At 37.9% G+C, this 21779-nt stretch overlaps 1 protein-coding gene across 6 annotated transcripts in view; it reads left to right on the forward strand.

Moving 5' to 3' along the window:
- The window catches only part of klc1a (kinesin light chain 1a), a 94423-nt gene that overhangs the window by 49157 nt on the left and 23487 nt on the right, over nucleotides 1-21779 (forward strand). Inside the window, exons 8-14 of one of the 6 annotated variants that reach the window (XM_055005524.1) lie at nucleotides 2383-2556; nucleotides 4192-4291; nucleotides 4487-4539; nucleotides 6416-6483; nucleotides 8529-8637; nucleotides 11588-11749; nucleotides 18976-21223. In XM_055005524.1, the coding sequence (XP_054861499.1) occupies nucleotides 2383-2556; nucleotides 4192-4291; nucleotides 4487-4539; nucleotides 6416-6483; nucleotides 8529-8637; nucleotides 11588-11749; nucleotides 18976-18984 (675 nt within the window). In that variant the 3' untranslated portion in view covers nucleotides 18985-21223. Of the gene's footprint in view, nucleotides 1-2382; nucleotides 2557-4191; nucleotides 4292-4486; nucleotides 4540-6415; nucleotides 6484-8528; nucleotides 8638-11587; nucleotides 11750-18975; nucleotides 21224-21779 lie in introns of those variants that run through there. The other 5 variants (XM_055005525.1, XM_055005526.1, XM_055005527.1 and 2 more) reach the window with 5 other exon arrangements.

Consider the following 21779-nt stretch of genomic DNA (forward strand, 5'->3'; position numbering starts at 1 on the left):
CAGTTTTCCTTCATATTTACAGCAATAAACCAGCGTAGAAGTCAGATCTTTGCAGTGTGGAGCCATTTTCCCTGTAGAAATGAGGAAAAAAAACTAAAATTAACATCCTGAATTGATCATTTTCTGTTAAAATGTTTGTAGAAACGCCACTTTTGCTTAATTTAACATCAAGGTAGTTTTCCTGAAAGCTTCCCAGAAACCGCTGCAGAGGCGTCAATAAACAAGATGAATTCCTGAGCGACCTGAACCTCGTGGCTTAGAGCAAATCCTTTCTGACCCTGCTAACGATGTTTACAGGGAAGCTGTCAGAGATCGGTGGATGCTGTAGGTCAGGAGTGTCAAACTCATTTTAGTCCAGGATACGTTCAGCCCAGTTTCATCTCAAATGGGCATGATAACCTATACATCACCACAACTCCAGATTATTCCTTTGTTGTAGTCAAAAAATACATTCTGAAAATGTTCACATTTAAGGAATTATCTTTTAAGAAAACAAGATGAACAACCTGAACTTTCTTAAGAAAAATAAGATCAATTTCAGCAAGATTATGCCTCAGTTTATCATTTACACATTACAACTTATAGATCAGTGGATCTACAAAGGCACAAAACTTTTAGTCACAGGTATCTGGAACTGAACAATATAGTATTTTACTTTATGATCAAAATGACAAGTCAGACAAAAAAAGACAAAGCAACAAAAACAAGACAAAATATTACACCCAATTAAACACAAACTGACAAAAGCGAGAAACAAAATAGCAAGAAATGCTGCAACCAACACGAAACACAACAAAAGAGACAAAAATGAGACAAAAAAAGTCACAAAGCAATAAAAAAATGAACCAACGACAAACACAAGACAAAAAACTGACAAAAGCGAGAAACAAAATGACAAAAACATGAGGCAAAATCAGACAAAAGAAGACAAAAACAAAAAAAAATTAAAAAATGAGACACAAAATAACAAAAGACAAATGAGCAATCTAGTATTTTACTTTATGATCAAAACAACTTGTCATGGTCTAGAAATTATTTTAAATTTAGTTTTACAAATTTACAACCTGCAGTTAATTTAATTTTGTGTCACAAAAATGAGACACAATGACAAAAATGAGCAGTTAATGTCTTCTCTGTAATTTTTACACTTTACAAAGTCGTCCTATGGGCCGGAATGGACCCTCTGGAGGGCCGGTTTTGGACCGTGGGCCGCATGTTTGACACCCCTGCTGTAGGTAGTTCTGCACGGGGAGGCTGAAGAAACAAACAGCAAAAAAATAGACAAAAAAATCAGCAAACCCAACCCAGAACAAAACAATAAGCTTTCGGACACTCTTGTCAAACTGTTTCCTTTCTAATCTCCACCTCCTCTTCTTGGTGTCGTCCTCTGACCTTTTTCCTTTTATTCCTCCCTGACTCATCCATCTCCTCTTTTCCTGGTCAGTCAGACTCAGATGAAAGCGCTCGTCTCTAATAATCCTCCTGCATCTTTCACGCTTCCCACGCTCGCCTCTTAAGCCTCCTCAGGAGAAGCTTACCTTCAGCCTCACATCCACATTCATGCAAACACATTCACGTTTGGAGATTTGTTTCACTGTGTTTGTGCTCGGTGCGGCTCAGACTAGGACGTCGTTTCCTGTGATGAATGCTGTTTTCTCGCTCCGATAATGTTTGTTTACTTACCAAGCAGGTCATGGGTTCGTCATTCTGGCACAGAACCAGATTCTCAGGGAGATACCTGCTGGGTTTAGTTGGGAAAGCAGCACTTTTTACAGGTTTATTTCTCAATATTGTGGCTGAAATTTATGAGTCTAGAGTGTTTTGTGTACTTTTCTCTGATGTGATGTTAGATCAGCAGAACAACAACACAACAGCAAACAGACTGTAGTGAGTCAAACTAACCTGGAAACAGATGAAACAAACCTCAAAGAGACAATTTTGATGTTTTCTTAGACATTTTTGCGGTTCTTAAATTTAAATAACCTCTTGTTAAAAGGTCCTTTTATAGAACCAGAATAGTTTCTTCTATGGCGTCACTGCACAGAACTATTTTTGGTCCAGTTAGCACCTTTTTTTCTGAAAAAAGGTGAAAATAAGATTCCTTTTATAGCTTCTGATTTAGACAAATGACTTTACTTGAAAATCAATGGATTTTGTGGTTTACGTATTTAAACTGTGTCACTTATTTGAATTGAAAATTTAATGGTTTGGAGTAGGAGTAGAAGAATTACTGACTATTCTTTGGATTTTAGCTGCAAGATCAGCAGCCTGGTGGTAGTTTGTCACCCTGGATCCGAGCTGTCGACCAAATGGCTCGTCCCAGACGGGCTGTTGGTGTAAAAAGGCTGTTTTAAGCCGTCGTCTCTCCGCCTTCTGTCCCAGGTGTTGGGTAAAGACCACCCAGATGTGGCCAAGCAGCTGAACAACCTGGCTCTGCTGTGCCAGAACCAGGGCAAGTACGAGGAGGTGGAGTACTACTACATGAGAGCGCTGGAGATCTACCAGACCAAACTGGGCCCCGACGACCCCAACGTGGCCAAGACCAAGAACAACCTGGTGAGAGGAGCTAAACCCAATTATGTGTAAAAAAAAATGTGTTTACTCTCACAGAAAACACTGTCAGTTATCATAAAGTTCTGTTTTAGTCTTGGAAAAAGGTTAATGTTTTAGATAAACAGTGCAGAAATATGCCCAAAGAGAAAACTTTCCTACATGCAGCTAAAATGTAAACCCTAATTTATTCTGCAGTTAATACTTAAAGCAAAATATCTGTGATTTTTTTTTGTGGGTTTACACTCTAAAAGCACCCTGTGGACAAGAACCAGCCTCTAACAAGAATGTATCGCCCTCTGACAAGACTCTGCATTTTCATACTTAACTTTTATCTACTTTTTCATAAATCTACTGTAGATAACAAAGCAAGGCTCTCATAAATCCGATAAATATGACCTTTTTTTACAAGATGTAATACTGAGGGAGGTTCGTAAACCACTGATTCTGTGCCTCGTTCTTCATCAAGCCGCACAGAAAATCCAATAAATAATATTATCATCCAATTCATTTAAAATGACCTACTTTTATCTACTTTTTTCATAAATTTACTATAGATGACAATGCAAGACTAACGTAAATCCAGTAAATATGGCCTTATTTATAATAACTAATACTGAAACTACTGAAAGAAAGTCCAACGAATAAAAATAAACTCACTTTATTTAAATTAAACTAACATCTGATATCTGGCAACAACTTTTCTCTTATTTAGCCATAAATTGAGAATGCCTCCACTGACGTTAGATGTAGGTAACAGGCAACTACACACATGCATGGGTGTCGATTTTGTGTAAACAATGGAAAAAAAGACACGTTCATTGGGTTCTGGGTTCCCTTCCCTAGGGCAATTTAAGCATAAAACACTTGTTTTCCTATATTCTGGTGAATTTTTATGCACTGATTTGTCATTTTCTGTGTCAATTTCTGTTGGAAATGTCTTTATTTATGAAGAGAAAAACACAAATTTCTTACACAAAGAGTTCAACTTATAGTACTGTGTCCTTTCTTGTTTTTATTTGAGGGCACAAATGCAATTTTTGTAAATATTTAGTCCCTTCTGAAATCCAGTTTGAGGCACACGTGACTAATTTTTTTGCCAAATGATTAATAAACATGTTGCTGTTGCTGCCATGGGAAAAATTATCCACATTTGGATGCGTTCTGAATACTTTTCATTGTGGCTGCAAGAGAAATTGAATGTTATTCACTATTTTGGCTTCCCACAATTTAAAAAAACATGAGAAATTGATCGGCTTACAGAAAACAGCTCATTTAGATAAAATCGCTTGGTTTCAACTTGGTAAATCGGACATTAAAACATATTTTTAGGTTATTTTTGATCTCACAGATGCTTGACTGGAGACTAGAAGCTTCTTTGTGCACAACTAACTAGCTAGCATCTACTGTAGCCTGCATATGAAGCATTTAGGTAACATTTAAATCGATATTATTTTACTAAAATTGGTAATGTCACTGTCATTTTGGCCCTTTACTTAAAAAATATAAACTTATTCCAAAGAAAGCATAAAACAGAATTGACTAAAACCTCGTTCATATGAATTCCAAGTCCAGCGTCTGACTGTGCTATAGTTTTATCTTTCCCAGTGTCGTGCTGATGCTCGTTGTTTGTGTTTCCAGGCGTCCTGTTACCTGAAGCAGGGAAAGTTCAAGCAGGCCGAGACTCTGTACAAAGAAATCCTCACCCGAGCTCACGAGAGGGAGTTCGGCTCCGTTGACGGTAAAACTCCACATTTCAGCATGTTGGACTTGCTTGAATCCAGAGTGACCTAAAATAAGTAAAAGTGCTCAGAGACACTCTGATGTAAAAAGGTTAATGTGTTCAGGCTGTACACAAAAATAAGCTTTAAGCTGTAAAGCAACGACTCCTGCTGCTGGTCAGCATCAGCACCGATTCCGTCTGTTTTCTCTGCAGATGAGAACAAACCAATTTGGATGCATGCTGAGGAGAGAGAGGAACAAAGCAAGGTGAGCATAATTCTCATTTTAAGGTGTATTTTGATGATTTAAGTCTGGGGTGTCAAACTCATTTTAGTTCAGGGGCCACATTCAGCCCAGTTTGATCTCAAATGGGTAAAATCAAAACATAATACCTATAAATAACCACAACTCCTAATGTTTCCTTTGTTTTAGTGCAAAAAAGTACATTCTGAAAATGTTCACATTTACGGAATTATCTTTGTACAAAACATTATGAACAACCTGAAGTTTCTTAAGAAAAATCAGTTCAGTTTCAACAATATTATACCTCAGTTTATCATTTACACATTACAGCTCACAGATCACAGAGTGTCTACAAAGGAACACAACATTTAGTCACAGATATCTGAAATTGAATGATATAGCATTTTATTTTATGATCAAAATGGCAAAAGTCAGACAAAAGACAAAAAACAACAAAAACAAGACCAAATATTACAAAAATGACACAAACGAGATGACACAAAACAAAAAAGAGACAATAAATTAGTCAAAAAAGTTACACAAGGACAAAACAATAGACAAACGAGACAAAAAATTACACAAATGACACAAACGAGACAAAAAAAATGACAAAAGCGAGAAACAAAATGACAAAAACATGAGACAAATGACAAAAGTTAGACAAAAAACAACAAAAACACAAAAAAATATGACAAAATGAGACACAAAATGGAAAAAATGACACAAATGAGATGAAACAAAACAAAAAGACAAAAAATTTGTCAAAAAATTACAGAATGACAAAACAATGGACAAACGAGACAAAAAAATTACACAAATGACACAAATGAGACAAAAAATGACAAAAGCGAGAAACAAAATAACAAAAACGAGACAAATGACAAAAATCAGACAAAAAACAACAAAAACAAGACAAAATATGACAAAAATGAGACACAAAATTACAAAAATTAGACAAACAAGATGAAACAAAACAAAAAATACAAAAAATTATACAAAAAAGTTACAAAGCGACAAAAAAATTTACAAATGACAAAAATGAGACCAGAAATTGCACAAATGACACAAACAAAACAAAAAAATGACCAAAGTGTGAAACAAAATGACAAAAAACATGGGAGAAATGACGCGAAACACAACAGAAACAGAGAAAAAATTGACAAAAAAGTTACAAAGCGCTGAAAAATGAGGCAAAAAATTACACAAATGACACAAAAAATGACAAAAGCGAGAAACAAAACGACAAAAACATGAGACAAATGACAAAAGTCACACCAAAAAACAAGACAAAATATTACAAAAATGAGACACAAGATGACAAAAGAACAATGATCAAGGTCTATAAATTATTTTACATTTATAGTTTTACTAATTTACAATTAGCAGGTCATGTCTTCTCTGTAATTTTTACACTTTACAAAGTCGTCCAGTGGGCCGGATTGGACCCTCTGGAGGGCCGGTTTTGGCCCGCAGGCCGCATGTTTGACACCTACTGATTTAAGGCTTTAATGTCATCCACAGAACTCTACATCTGGACTAATATTCAGTACTTCTACTCTGACAGCTTTATTATCTAACTTAACATGGAATAGGAAGGATTGACTTCACAAAGACTTGGATTAAGTCTCAGTAATAACCGTCCTCTGGTGATGATGGTGTGAGAAAAAACTCAACTTTCCCAACTAGGACTTCACTTTGTCACGGTTTAATGGGTTTAGTTGTTCAGGGGAAGAAATCCTGACCCAAGCATAATCCCACCACTAAATACCCCCTCATGTCCTCTTTGATGGTGTTAAAACAGCTTCCAGCTCAGAAAAGGGTTAATTTCAGTCTCTAAACGTCGACTGATTAGTTTCCTCTCAGTGAATGCGGGTGTTTAAAGCATGTTTTTGTCTTGCAGGGGAAGCAGAAGGACGGTTCACCCTTTGGAGAGTATGGAGGCTGGTACAAAGCCTGCAAAGTCGACAGGTCAGTTTGTTTCCTATTAATAAAATTCAAGCCACAAGTGACAGTAAACCTGACATCAGAACATCTTTTTCCAAAGTCATTTTTGGTCTGAGTGGAGACTAGAAGCTTCTCTGTGCACAGCTAACAAGCTAGCATCCACTGTAGCCTGTTTATGAGGCAATTAGGGAACGTTTAAACGGAATTCTTTTAAATGTGAAAGTGCAAATTATAGTATTCCATCTCAAATCATCAGCTTTTTAAAACAGTTTCTGCTCAAATAATTCTCATTAGCTTAAATTACCATAAGGTATAAGGGTCATTCCAGAACTAGGTGGCATTTGGGCTTCAAATTTATGAATTTTCTGCCCCATATTCATCAATAACAGGTAATAAAAGCCCTGATTGGTTCAGCTTACACATCAATGGTACCATTTATTCCATGTTTTCTATGTTGTTTGCTAACCCTACTCTAATCACAGTAACAGGGTTGCTAATCCATGCTAATGTTAGCTTTTTCTCAGCGGTAGACGCTAAATATTTAGCTAGCTGTTACTGCTGACCAAGAGGACAAACTGACTGATGGAAAACAGTCCAAAGAATGAGTCTGATCCTGATAATATGAGGTAGAGTGAGACATTCAATCAAGGTGGACAATGCTATGAAAACATGAAAAATAGAAGAGAGGACCTAGCTTTGCTCTAAACATTCTTTAGGAAACTGATGATGTAAGCGACAAAAACAAGACACAAAATAACAAAAATGAGAAATGAAATGACAAAAACAAGACACAAAGTGACAAAAATGAGATGAAATGACAAAAACAAGACACAAAATGACAAAAACAAGACGGAAAAGACAAAAACGTCATCAACAGGTCATGCTAACAGGGTTGTTGTGGGACACACGTTCCATGCATGATAAGTATTATTTAAAATATTATAGTGATTAAAGAAAATTTTCCCACAATTACAAGAGACATCAATGAAAAAAATAATACAAAAAAAGGAGGTTTAAATTTCATTTTAACTGTTTTATTAGAGATTCAGTTTGGTCATCAGAGGGGTGGAACAAGAGAAAAATGACATTTTAGGGGAAACTCCAGACTTATTTGATATTTTTAGAAGTATTTTCAAACATTCTTTTCTCCTATTTTTCTCCTATATTTTGTTTGTGGATTATTTGAAATGTGATGAGTGGGACGTAAAATGTCCTCCAATTCTGGAATGACCCATGGATATCTATAAAAACATTTGTCTTCACTTCCACGAGGAGTTTATGTACTTATGTTTATATATGCTCACTACTTACACACATCTGTATTCATTCACATGTTGACATGTAAACAATCTGCATTCATATATGTGTCATTTACCTGCTTAACTTTCTCACATGTGCTCATCTCACTCTCTATTTAAAGTATATGTTGAATCATATAAAGTGTGCTCACACTGTGGTGGTAATTTGGTCTGAATTTGTCGGAATTTGCTCGTTTTCAGTCTTCATAGAGAAGGTCAGCTCTTCCACTCTGAGTGCGCCACACCGATCTTCCAGTGTGGGTGGGCCGGACAGCCAGTTTCTAGGGATTGATTTGTTTTTTTTACTTGCCTCTAAAAAGGCCCTGCAGCACCTTTAGATCCCTCCTCTGTTTCCAAACCAAGATGCGACCCAGATAGACGCTCTCAGAGCTGTGGATGTGTATTTACTGAATTTCCCTCGGGATTAATGAAGTATCTATCTATCTATCTATCTGTCTGTCTGTCTGTCTGTCTGTCTGTCTATCTTTGTCTTGGCTGCTATGTGAATATAATAATATATATATAGCATTGTGACCACCTTTATCCTGCTGGTTGGAGATTAAACCCGGACAGTAGCTTAACTTGTGTGAATTATCTGATCAATCTCTTTGCTGGAGACAGAACAAGACCCAGAGTTCATTGAGACGTCTCTGTATTATTATTCTGCCTCAAAAAGAAACATTTTAAATAAACATGTTTAAGTTTTGTATTGAAAGTGTGTGTATGTTTTGATTGTGTGAGATCAGCTCTCTGTGCTTCTTGTGTTTGCAGCCCCACGGTCACCACCACCCTGAAGAACCTGGGCGCCCTCTACAGGCGGCAGGGCAAGTTCGAGGCGGCTGAGACCCTGGAGGAAGCTGCGATGCGATCCAGAAAGCAGGTGTGGTCGCTGGGAGATGTGACTAATAAGTTCTGATACGTTGCCGTTGATTAGAAGTTTACCGAGAGCCAGATGAAACGGTTCGGCCTCGGTGTTTACTGCAGATTAAAAGGCAGAAAATGTGGAGTGAAACCAGAGGAGAGATGATGCTGCAGAGTTTGGAGAGCTGCCTCTGATGGTGTGTTACTTATGAGACTTAATTTGGTCTCCTGTGGAGATGATGAGTGGGAGGCAGCGGTGAAGCCCTGCAGCTTTTTATCCTGAATTAGGGTTTCCTTCTAGGATTTAAGTATCTCAGTGGCACACACAGGAGGCTGCACTAAGAATTTAAAATGGATTCCTGCGGTATCATTGCAGCTCTAGAGAGTAAAATGAAAGTAACAGAGCTTGATTTAGCTCCACTAATCCCACAGCGTTCCTCTAATATATTTCCACTTTTGCTTTCTGACGTCCCTGTGATGTTAGTTTGACCTTTAAAAGATGTAAATAAATGTTTGGCATCCAGACTCTTGACAACATAACTGCAGTTCTCCAGTTTGATGTCCTGCTGCGCTTTGTTTTCCCCTTCCTGAATAATTTATAGCTCAGGCAGGTTCATAGGGAACAGTGTGGTGTAACCGTATCATCTCTAAATACGTCAGAGGATGCTTGACGTTGGCAGCTTGTTCCAGAAAAAAAAAACCACTCTTCAGAGATGTCTAGTTCACGTTTTTCCTCAATCCAATATGAGTCCTTTAATATTTAATTTTTAAATTGGACATGCAGAATAAAGTGATTTTGACAAAATGTCACAATTTTTTTGTTTATTGATTGAACAGCTGGTCACAAATGAGTAGCTCAAGGACAGTAAGAAAGTTGAAAAACTTAATGTATCTGTATATATTAGCATCTACCAATACCTGATGCCGTTTTCCAACTACAGGGGGTCGTCAACTTCTGTCGGAGTTGAGGACTTACATCATCAGACTTCTGTAAGTCGGAACGCCAGAGAAAATGTAAAGAAAACCGTTACATGCATCACGATATTGATCAGTTCTTTATCAAAGCCACTAATTCCAATGACTTTCATGCATGTATGAGTTAGGACTGGGCGATAAATTGATTTTATCGATTAATTCGAGTTTGTACTTAATGTCGATTTGTTTTAATGAAAATCGATTTTCTCATCAACATCCGCCACCAACGCCTTCCCGCTGGGCTCCCGTAGTTCAGAGTGCGCCCCCCTCCCCCCCGCGCTTGATACACAAACAACATGGCGGCGAGCGGTGCAGATCTAAAGGCTCGTGTTCACTAGATGCTATTTTCCCGCACAGCAACGCACCACATCTGAAAATCACACGGACGGTGGTCACTAGCGGACCACAACATGGTCACATGACAGCACTGAGCAACAGCAGGCCGCTACGTGGTCACATGACCGAGCTTTCAGCTGGACAGTCCTGCAGACAAGTCGGATAAACACAGCGGCTCGGCCTCAAACTTTCCCTTTTATTTCAAAAAACACGTCAGCGAAAAGTATTTCTGAAAGCATTTGAGGCGAGAAATAATCTGTGCAGCAGCTGAATCTGTCCTCGTTTTAGGTCACTGACGCCTAGTTTAGAAGTTTGAGGACAGTTTCACGATGCGTGGAATCTCCACACGCCGCATCCAATTTGCATAAAGTAGACTGACTTCTACTTTATGCAAATTGGATGCGGCGTGTGAGCTGCAGCCCTCTCCAGGTAAACACACCTGATCACAGCTGGAAATGCACCACAACCAGACCAGCAGCCACATGCAGCGCATTTCCAGCTGTGATCAGGTGTGTTTACCTGGACAGGGCTGCAGCTGATTTGCATTAAATAGACTGGACTCCAGCATGCAGAGATTAGGTAGGGGGTAAAAAAAATCAGATAAATCATGAATCGGGATTTTTTGTGAAAAAAATCAGAGATTTTTTTTTTTTAGGCCATATCGCCCAGCCCTAGTATGAGTCATTTTACAAGAAGATAAAATAAATCTGAATATTCAGATCTCAAAATAAATATTCGGATACCACCGTCACGACCGAATATTCGGATATTCGGGTCCAGCCCTAGTGCCGATAGCAATTAATTAATTATTAGAAATTGCCTTGATTGGTCCCAATTTTAGGATAGTCAACGTGATTTTAATGCTTTCACTACATCCATAAATCTAAGCTAACTTTGCCAGGAACTGTATTGGCTGCGATCGGAGACATTTTGGGAATCATTCTTGCTGAGAGTTAGATGACAAGATTGATGATGTGATATTTTCCAGGATATTGGACTATTTTTAAGTTTTCTTTATGAAAATTGGGTATTTTTTGGCGAGTAAGGCCATAAATCATTAGCTGTAACATCACTGATTTGCATCAAACTGGGGAATTGGCCTTGATTGGTTCTGATTTTAGGATAGTTAGCATGTTTTTAATGCTTTAGCTGCACCCATAAATGTAAGTTAACTTCATCAGAAACTGTATTAGCTGCTATCATAGACAATTTGGGAATCATTGTTGCTGAGAGGTAGATGAAAAGATTAATGCAAGGATATTTTCCAAGATATTGGACTATTCCTTTAAGCGTTCTCTGTGAAACTTGGGCCATTTTTGGCAAGTGAGGTCACCAATAACATCATTGGTTTGCATCCAACTGGGGAATTTGTGGTATGTTCGTCTCTCAGTGGACTTTTTCTTCTATTTGAATGTGACTGCTGTTGTCTAACGTGAGGCCCAGGAGTCTGCCAGGGTTTGTGTTCTGAGCAGCAGGTGGCATCAGTCTGCAGCGTTGATATTAATTGGATTTAATGAATGGGTGCTGCTGGCTGTCGCCTGTACAGCGTCAGCGAGCGCTCAGGCCGCAGGTGGCACCGCCGCTCAGCCAGCGCTTTAATCGGATCAGCTGAACCGGTGTTGATTGTTTTCCCCCGTGTGCATCTGTTTGTTGGTCAGGGTCTGGACACAGCGCACAAGCAGCGCGTGGCGGAGGTCCTGAGCGAACCGGAGGCCCGCGAGAAGCAGCGAAGCCGCGAGAGTTTGACCTCCGACACGGTGAAGTACGAGAGCGGGCCGGACGGTGGCGAGGAAGTGAGTATGAGCGTGGAGTGGAACGGGGTAAGTACAGTACACAGCCCTCGACACGCCACTGAGTCTGTACAGAACATACATGTTTACATGATGCACAATGCCTGAATCTGCCTGGACTGAAGCCACGAGAGACTGAAACTAAAACTGTACTACGAAGATCAACTTCACGGAACTTAAAATGTCCCAACAAAGAAGTACAATAAGTCTAAAAATAAAAATATAATCAGGTTTCGTAGAAATCATGAAAAGGTTTGGTCCTTTAACCCTCATATCATCCTGCAGGTCAAAATTGACCCGGTCTAAAGTTTGAAAATGTGGGGAAAAAAATATATTTTCACAGGGAAACTTCTGATGTCCACATTTTCAACATTTTTGGGAAATCTTTGAACATTTTTTGGTGGAAAAAAAGAAAAGTTAAAAATGTTTCTTAAGAACATTCACAAAAAATCAACCAAAATCCATTGAATTTCGCTGGATTTTGGTGGATTTTTATGTGAATGTTCTTAAAGAAAACATTAGAAGTTTTACTGATATATATGGAATCACTTTAGATATTTTTAGGATTTTTTTGGAAGGTTTTTACTCATTTTTTGAAAATATTTACAAGAATTTTCTTGCCAAATTTGGGGGATTTTTTTCCAAATCAAACTTTTAAGGGAAACTTTTAAGGAATTATTGGAATTTTCTTCCTGAAGGTTTAGCAAATTTTCAGAAATTTTGAGGATTTTTTTTTTGCTGATTTTTTTTGGATTTTTTTCAGACAAAGAAACAATATTTTTGGTGCCCGTAAATGAGTACAACAGGACAGTTAAGCTGCGTTTCCATAACTTGTTTTTATTTGCATTTTAGCCCTCTGAACTCCAAGCAAGTTTCTGGGCATTTTCAGTTTTTTTGTACACGACTTTTTTGTTATGCAGAATACAACAAGTTCACACAAATTTGCTCAGCACAGATTTAAGATATAAAAAAGTAAAAGTATATATTTAAATGTCAAAATATACAACAGCAAAATGGAATATGGCGCAAGTAAAAGTGTGACCTGTGGTGTTTACAAAACAAAAAACTAGTTTGTTTATAATAAGAAAGAATGTAATTGAAGAGGTAATGAAGCAGTTTAATGTTCAGCTTCACAGTAACACCAAGCAGCGCAGAATTTTTCATTTTTTACAGGATCTAGTTAGAACAAACTGTTTGTTTTTTAGTAAATTTTCTTGTTTAAAATTTGATTTTGATGAAATATCACAACATTTGAAGTTTTTGAATAGTTCAAGGACCATCAGAAAGGTTGTAAATCTGACCGTTTCACAGTTTCTGGCTCTGATGAACGGGGTAATTTTGGCGCTAACATGCCTGGTGGGTTTTGGAGTTCAGAGGGATTAAAGTAGAATCCTTGAACATGAAATCTTTTCGTATATATATATATATATTTATCAGTCTTCGTCAGTGGCTTCAGTCGAGAAAGATGCAGTGAAGTTGTGCCTTCATCTGTGACTAGATTGAATCTTCTGATCAGGAGTGTAAATAAAATGATTGTTAGTGGATCATTTTGTTCTGTCTGCACCGATGATGCTGAACGACTGTCACATTATTCCACTCTGCTGCAGTAGTCGTTCACTCTTAGCCTCACTCTGACCATTTAAAATCTAGTGAAAAGATGCCCCGCTGCAGCTTGAATCTGTAGTTTGACGTTCACACAGTGCTGTTTTCCATTAAACTCTCTTTCTCTAGAGCCTTTCCTAACTAACTCTTTAAAAAAAGCAGCCCTCTGGTTACACCCACTAACCCCCTCACGCTGCAGAGCCACATTCCTAACCGAGCGTCTGCAGTATTTTCTCCAGCGACTGCAGTGGCGTAGATGTAGGGTCTCCTCACATAGCAACAGTAGCCATAGCGCCCCGAACGACCAATCAGCATCTCCTCCTGCACCTCTGGATGCGGCTGTGGGAGGTTTTGATGTATTGATGTCGATGCGTGCAGGCAGTTATGAACATGCAGCCTCCTGCAGACCAACACCAGTCTGAAACTCAATCAGGAATGAAGTCTGTCTGGTCTGGAAAGAGCTGAAGCTGGAAATAAATTCTAAATAAATGTAAAAGGAAACAAAGGTGTAGCATACAGTCAACATGGATGCAGAACAGAAGAAGTTAAATTACATTATTGACCCCAGAAGAAAGGTGAACAAAAGGTTAGAAAGCTATGAACACTATATTTGGTGTTTATATTTATTCATATTTTACATTTTTATTCAACAATAAAACACAATAATGCATGAAAAGTATGTTAGAACAATGTTTTTGCTGCTTCAATCTTTTGAATTTGGGATCAAAACTGAAACTGATTTTGACTTTTTGAAGACTTAACCCTTGTGTCGTCCTGCGGGTCAAAATTGACCCGGTCTAAAGTTGAAATTGTGGGAAAAAATATACATATTTTCACAGTGAAACTTCTGATGTCCACATTTTCAACATTTTTGGAACATTTTTGAAAATTTTTTGGTGGAAAAAAAGAAATGTTAAAAATGTTTCTTAAGAACATTCACAAAAAATCTACCAAAATCCAGCAAATTTCACTGGATTTTGGTTGATTTTTATGTGAATGTTCTTCAAGAAAATATCAGAAGTTTTACTGATATATATGGAATCACTGTAGATATTTTTAGGATTTTTTGGAACATTTTTACTCATTTTTTGAAAATATTTACAAGAATTTTCTTGCCAAATTTGGGGGATTTATTTATTTATTTTTTTTAAATACAACTTTTAAAGAAAACTTTTAAGGAATTATTGGAATTTTCTTCCTGAAGGTTTTGCAAATTTTCACAAATTTGGGGAATTTTTTTGCTGAATTTTGGGATTTTTTTTCAGACAAGGAAACAATATTTTTTGGTGGCCGCAAATGGGGACAACAGGAGGGTTAAATAAAAGTTCAGTTGAGAATTTACCCTCTGAACCCCGAGCAGATTCTGGCCTTTTTTTTTTGTTTTTTTTGTTTTTTTGTTTTGTTTTGTTTTTTTTTTTTGATAATGCTTTTACAGTCTGTAGCTGTGATAAATGGTGCATTTATTGTGATTTATTTTGAAGAAAATGTTTTTTTTAAACACTTCTGGAGTTCAGAGGGTTGATTTCCTGTTTTATTCTAAAATTCAAATACCTAAAGCAGCAAAAACAATAATTTTCTTCTTCTATTAACATAATTTTGGAAGCACTGTTTATTATACAGAACATAAAATTACAATCAGTGTATATTTTATCTGTCTAACATCACAGGCTGCACATATATATTAGATAGATGGATAAAAGATGCTTCTAGCTGCTTCTCTGCAGGTGTGAAACTCCATTCTGCTTGTCATCCCGTCAAACAAATCATCCCTTCCTCTTCAGCTCCGTCCTCAGGCAGCTGCCAAACTGTTTTCTTCTCACTTTTTATTCCAAACAAGTCGTGACTCATCAGTCCGTTCATCCGACTCCACATGGGCTCTGTACTGTACTCCTTCTGTGTTTGTGCTCCTCTGTTCTGCATGTACGTATTTACCTGTGTAAAGCATCCGTTAAACTGTCTGTTCTCTGCGTTTGTGTGATGAGCTGCTGCCTGGGAATGTAAAAACGTGATTTTTCTGCTCTTTCTTCCCTTTCTTGAGCCCATTTTGTCGACGTGTTAGCAGCCAGAGAGGAAGGAAACTCTGTTTGATTTGTGTTTCTGAGCTAAAAGTGAAGCAAAAACTAACACATGATGTTGAGAAATCTCTTATAAATACAGAAATCATGCATTTGGCTCCTGTTTAATATCATTAAACCAGATTTCCATCTAGTAAATGTTTGAAATAGGGATTTTATTGGGAAGAAGCAGCTGTTAAAGAGCCAAAAATAGAAATTCAACTGTTTATGTGCAGATAAATGCAGAATAATGCAGTAACAGAATGAACTTTAGCTGAAACAGTCAGGAAATCTATTTTATTACCTTCATACCATCTGATTTTCTTCATTTTCTGTCAAAACAATCAATTTTAATGAGTGATTTTCAACATTTTTTTTCACAGTTAATCAAGAAAATAATTAATAGATATTGATTTTACTCCTTCTTCTTTAGCCAGAAGGTAAATAGATTTAATTTGTCCGTCTGGCTGCTGCCATGTCTCTGCTTGTCCTCTCCTTGTTTCCTGTTGATCTTCTAACTAACTTGTTGTGATTTAATGAACTACAGTTTGTTCCAGACTCAGACTCGGTTTCTCTGAATCACTTTAAGCTGAGCAAAAGCTCCTCCTAGTGGTGAAAGCTGTGAATTACATCCACTTTAATCAGGCAGAATGAAGTCTCTGGTTCTGGTGTCCTTCATCACGTCTCTTTGACAGATTAAATACTTGTTTTTTATTTCCTGATTGTTTTAAACAACACAGTGACTGAGACGACTCAAGTGACTTCATAAAAGACACAGTGACCTCAGAAAGTTTAGTTTCAGGAAGTCTTTCTTCTTCCTCTTTTTTCTTCTTCTCATTTTTCTTGTTCTTCTGTTCCTCCTTCTCCTCTTCCTTCCCTCCTTCATGTCCTTCTTCTCCTTGTCTTCCTCCATATGCTTCTTCTCCTCCCTTTTCTTGTCCTCCTACTTCTCCTCCTTCTTTATATTTGTCTTCTTCACCTCCTTCCTCTCCTCTTCTTGTCCTTCTCCTCCTACTTATTCTTCTTCTCCTCCTCCTCCTTCTTTTTCTCCTCATCCACCTCCTCCTACTTCTTCTTCTTTTCTCCTGCTTCTTCTTGTCCTTTTTCTTCTTCTCCTTGTCTTCCTCTGTATTCTTCTTTTCCTCCCTCATCTTGTCCTCCTCCTCCTTTATCTTCTTCTTTACCTCCTTCTTCCTCTCCTCTCCTTCTTGTCCTTCTTTTTCTTCTTGTCCTCCTCCTCCTCCTTCTTCTTTTTTCCTCCTTCTTCTTTTCCTCCTCCTCCATGTCCTCCTTGTTCTTGTTCTTCTCCTTCTTCTGCTTCTCCTCCTTCTTGATCTTATCTCCTTCCTCTTCTTTTTCTGTTGCTCCTCATCCTTCTTTATCTTCTTCTTTACCTCCTTATTCCTCTCCTCTTCTTGTCCTCCTTTGTTTTCTTCTTCTTTTCCTCCTCCTCGTCATCCTCCTTCTTCTTTCTCTTCTTGTCCTTGCTTTTCTTCATCTTCTCCTCCCCCTTTTCCTAATTTTTCTTTCTTGTCTTTCCTCTTCTCCTCTTTCTTCTCCTTTATCTTTTCTTCTCCTCCTCTTCCTTCTTCTTCTCCTTTTCCCTCTTCTTCCGCCTCTTTCTTCTCCTTCTTTATTTCTTCTTCTTCCCCTCCTTCCTTTCCTCCTCATTTTTCTTCTTCTTCTTCTTGGTGAGACTGCATTTGTCCATAACTTTTTTTTTTTAAACAAAAGTAGAAACATGAACAGAAGTGAAATAACTCCATTCTGATTATTATTTAGCTGCTAAAACAAGTTGAAACCCGATTAAAGTAACTCTAGGATGAAAACTACCATCATAATCCTCAAAACATCACGGCTGTTACATCTTCTGGAGCACATAAAGCATGAAATTATATCTGAGGAGCCTCCAGGTGATTTATAAACCAGCATAGTAACCAAACAGATACTTTAGATGTTCCTACGCTGACATTAGCCCGTCAGTCGTCTCCTAGGAATCCATCCTGCTTCTGTTTGTCATCTCCTGAGAGCCACTCGGTTCCACTTGGGTTTTTCCTTTGGTTTTCTGGGTTTTAGAGGTTTTGATGAAGCAGCAGGCGACACTTGAGGCCATCTGGACCGAGCTGTGGAAAATCTCTGAGAAGGAAAACATCAGCGTCTGAGTGTGTTTGTCGAGCCAGAAAGTAAAACAGGCTGGAAAAGAAATATTACTGCAGTTTATTCCCCAATTTTAGATTCTCAATCTGTTTAAATCCTGTTTTCCTAAATCATCCCTCTAAGGATATTTACTGCTACAGGATTAGATGGATGTGTCTTTTATTCATGGATTTCCTGGTTTTCTCTCCCCATAATTAATTCTAAACGTGCACTGATTTAAAGTTGATATTAATGTTTGTTTGCCCTGAGCTTATTCCTGCCAGCAGCAGCTCCACATTATTTTTGTGTTTGAGAAATTGTTCTTGGAAATTAGTTGCTCCCCTAATGGAATCCTGCTCTGCAAAATAGCTCTAAGTTGAGAGGTTTTGTCAATGCTTATTTCTTTATTCACCTATTTTTGCTTTCTTTTCAAATAAAAAAATGTTATGCTGCATTGTTTTTAAGCATTAAAAAATAATTTAAATAAAATATCAGTTTGCTGATCATGAAAATGACCACAAGTAGACTCAAAACAACAACAAAGAGACACAAAACTATCATAGAAAGCGAATACAACTGTAAAGAGATAGAAAATGAGCATAAGGAGACTTGAAATGACCACAAAGATGATGAAAACAAGCACAGAGACACAAAGCTACCAAAAGAGACACTGAAGAAACAACAAAACGATGCAAAATGAACACAAAGAGCCACAAAATGCAGAACAAAAGATGCAGCATTACCACAAAGTGATGCAAAGTGACCACAAAGGGACATAAAATTACCACAAAGGTATGCAAAGCAACCACAGAGACAAAAAGTGACAACCAAGAGCCACTAAATTACTACAAAACGACGCAAAGTGACCACAAAGAGACACAAGACAACCACAAAGAGATGAAATGTGACCAAAAAGAGACAGAAAAGGACCAAAGGATTACGCAAAATCACCAAAGCGACAAAGGAAATGAGCACAGAGAGACACAAAACTACTAAAAGAGACACAGAATGACCACTGAAGGATGCAAAATGACTACAAGATGACATTAAAGGACGACAAAGTGATGCAAAAGGACCACAAAGAGACCAACAGTATTCTGTCACTCAGCTTCTGTGAACAATAATCGCTTGTTGATCCGGTTATAAAGACACATTTAGCTAAAGATGTTTATATAAAACTGTTTTTGTTTTGGACGTGATGGACACTAAACTTTGTGTTGATCTGTCTGTATTTCAGTCACCTCCTGCTAGAGAAACTGTGTCTGATCTGCCTGGTAACCTCTCACAGTCTTTGTCATGTGTTCTCACCTTCTCTCTCTCTTTCTGCGCTGTTTTTTTACATCCCTCTCCTTCCTCCTGTCTTTCCTCATCTCTCTCTCTCTCTCTCTCTCTCTCTCTCTCTCTCTTGTCTTTCTCTGTTTGAACTTCCTCCTTTTCTCTCCACTTCCTGCTCCGTCTGACCAGCAGGCATAACTCCAGATGCCTTGTTCTAAAACAAACTTGTCTGCTGCATGACGGATGCCTCGCCTCACCTCGCCTCAGCCCCCCTTCAGCTTTGCGGTTTTCTTCAGCTCTGACTCCCCTCCTGTCTTTTGTGTGGTGGGAAGTCTCCACGCCGGGTCGAAACCGGAGCGATAACGTTGCTTTTACGGCCCCTTTCTGGGAACAGATAAGGAGGATAAACGTGGAAACGGGGCGACGTTTCTTCACGGCAACATGGAAACTTGTTCTTTCTCGCTGTCCTTTAGCTCTAGCCTCTTGCTTCTCTACTTCCCCTCTTTCTGTCACCCTCCAGTGTCTTTAAACTGTGCTTTCATTTTGCCTGTAGACTCTTTTAATAGGATGTCGGGGGGGATTGTGTTGGGAGATTGGAATTAAATCTCTACTTCCCTTGTTCTCCTTTAACTCTCCACATTTTACACCTGGACTCTCAAATTTGACCTTTTCCAATCAGTTTACCTCTTTTCCTTCGTCATGTCTCTGAAATCTCCAAAAATAAGTTCCAAGAGTAACAAAGACATTCCTATTTTAACTTCTAAAAAGTTATAACAAGCTAGAAAATTAGTTTAGGTAAATCCTTAAAGCACTGGGCACAAAGAGACACAAAAGAAACAACAAAAAGATGCAAAATGACCACAAAGAGCCACAAAATGCAGAACAAAAGATGCAGCATTACCACAAAGTGATGCAAAATGACTACAAAGGGATGCAAAGAAACCACAGAGACAAAAAGAGACACAAATTGACCGTAAAGAGACAGAAAATGACCACAAAGCAATGCAAAATGACCACAAAGACAACATGACGACCAAGAGACACAAAGCGACTATAAAGGCACAGAAACTAACCATAAAGAGACATAAAATGACTACAAAGTGACGGAAGGCGGCCAGAAAGAGACAGAAAATGACCACAAGATGTCGCACAATCACCACGACAAAGGAAATGAGCAGGGAGAGGTACAGAATGACCACTAAAGGATGCAAAATGACTACAAGGGACATAAAATGATGACAAAACCACATAAAATGACTACAAAGTGATGCAAAATGACCACAAAGCGAGTCAAGCAACTATACTGAGATGTAAAATGACAATAAAAAGACACAAAGTGACTGAAAATATCTGTAAAAATGCAAGAAAAAGACATAACAACCATAGAGAAACACAAAATCATCCCAATTTGAAGCAAAGCGCAACAATAAGACAAAAAATGACCACAAAAAGATAGAAAGTGTAATGAAAAGACAAAAAGGGACCACAGAGAGACACAAAATAACCACAAAATGCAACAAAAAGATACAAAATTACCAAAAGAGACACGTACTGCTTAAAAATACAGAACATGACCACAAAGACACACACAACAACTACAGAGAGACACAAAATGACAAGAAAATGATACAAAAAGACAAAAAACTTACTACAGAGACACAAAATGACTACAAAGATTCAAGCTGCAACAAAAACACAAAAAATTACTATTAAAACATACAAAAGGACTACAAAAAGACTGAAACTGCAACAAAAACACAAAAAAGACCACAAAAACACAAACGACCACAAAAGGATACAAACTGCAACAAATACACAAATAAAACAACCACAAAAACACAAAAAACAACCACAAAAAGAGACAAAGTGCAATAAAAACACAAAAAATGACTACAAAAACGATGACAAAAAGACACGTCTTGTATCCAGACTCTGCATTTAACTTTGCTGGACTTCTAGAATCATCATTTGAACCAAACCAGAACATGACGGAGGAGAAGTCCAGGTGTGAGGTGTTCAGAGTTAGTCCTGGTTCCTGGTGGAGGTTCGGAGCTTCCATCCGTCCTCTTTGCTCCATTTAACTGAACATCTGAACATCTGTAGCGGTGACTCCAACATCTGGCCAGTAGTGATGCTGTAGATACCATGAAGCACCTCGTCAGCATGATCGAGAGTCTGGCTGTGGCTCAGTAGTCGTTAGTGTGGCTCACCTGTTGGCATCCATGTCAGACTGAAGCGTGTTGAGACGTTGACGACACGCTAAAGGTCACGGAGCTCGTTGTAAATCTGTATATAGATGTGAGTTGTTGTTGTTGGGGTTTAAACTTTGCTCCTCGTCTCTTTGTTCCTGCTACTAACCTCCTCCTGTCCTGTTTGTGCATCTTCCACTCTGTCTTTCTTAACTTCTAATAAAACCTAAACTCTTTGCTCACCTCAACTCCAGCCTCTTGGTGTTTTCCTTCTTTTTTTCTGTCGCCTTCATAACTGACTGAGCTCTAAACCTTTAATATCTCAGCAGCAGCAGCAGCAGCACTTCACACATCAATCGCTCCAGTTAGAGGAGAAAAACATGTTTTCAGTAAACTTGGGTGAGGAATCTTGGACCAAAATGTTAAATTCCAACAATTAAAACATGTTTTATTACATCAGAAGTCAATACTGCTTCATTATATTCATTAATTTCTGATTCTGGTTCAATAAAACTGCACAAGTTAGGAATTTTATACATTGATAGAGATAGAAAGTTCATTCCTAAGTTCATAAAAACATCACATAAGAATGAAATTTTAATTTATGTACTAAATATTATGTTTAAAGTAACAGGGAATATCAATATTTATTGGAGCAGAACCAGAAGAACCCTTTAATCATTATTTTGGACAAGTTTTTGATCATTTTTAACAAAATTTTGGTCGTTTTTAACAAGTTTTTGGTCATTTTAGACGATTTTTTGGTCATGTTGAACAAGTTTTTGGTCATCTATATTTTTTTTA

The sequence above is a fragment of the Amphiprion ocellaris genome, chromosome 20, assembly GCF_022539595.1.
Source record: "Amphiprion ocellaris isolate individual 3 ecotype Okinawa chromosome 20, ASM2253959v1, whole genome shotgun sequence".
In the NCBI taxonomy this organism is placed as follows: Eukaryota; Metazoa; Chordata; class Actinopteri; family Pomacentridae; genus Amphiprion; species Amphiprion ocellaris.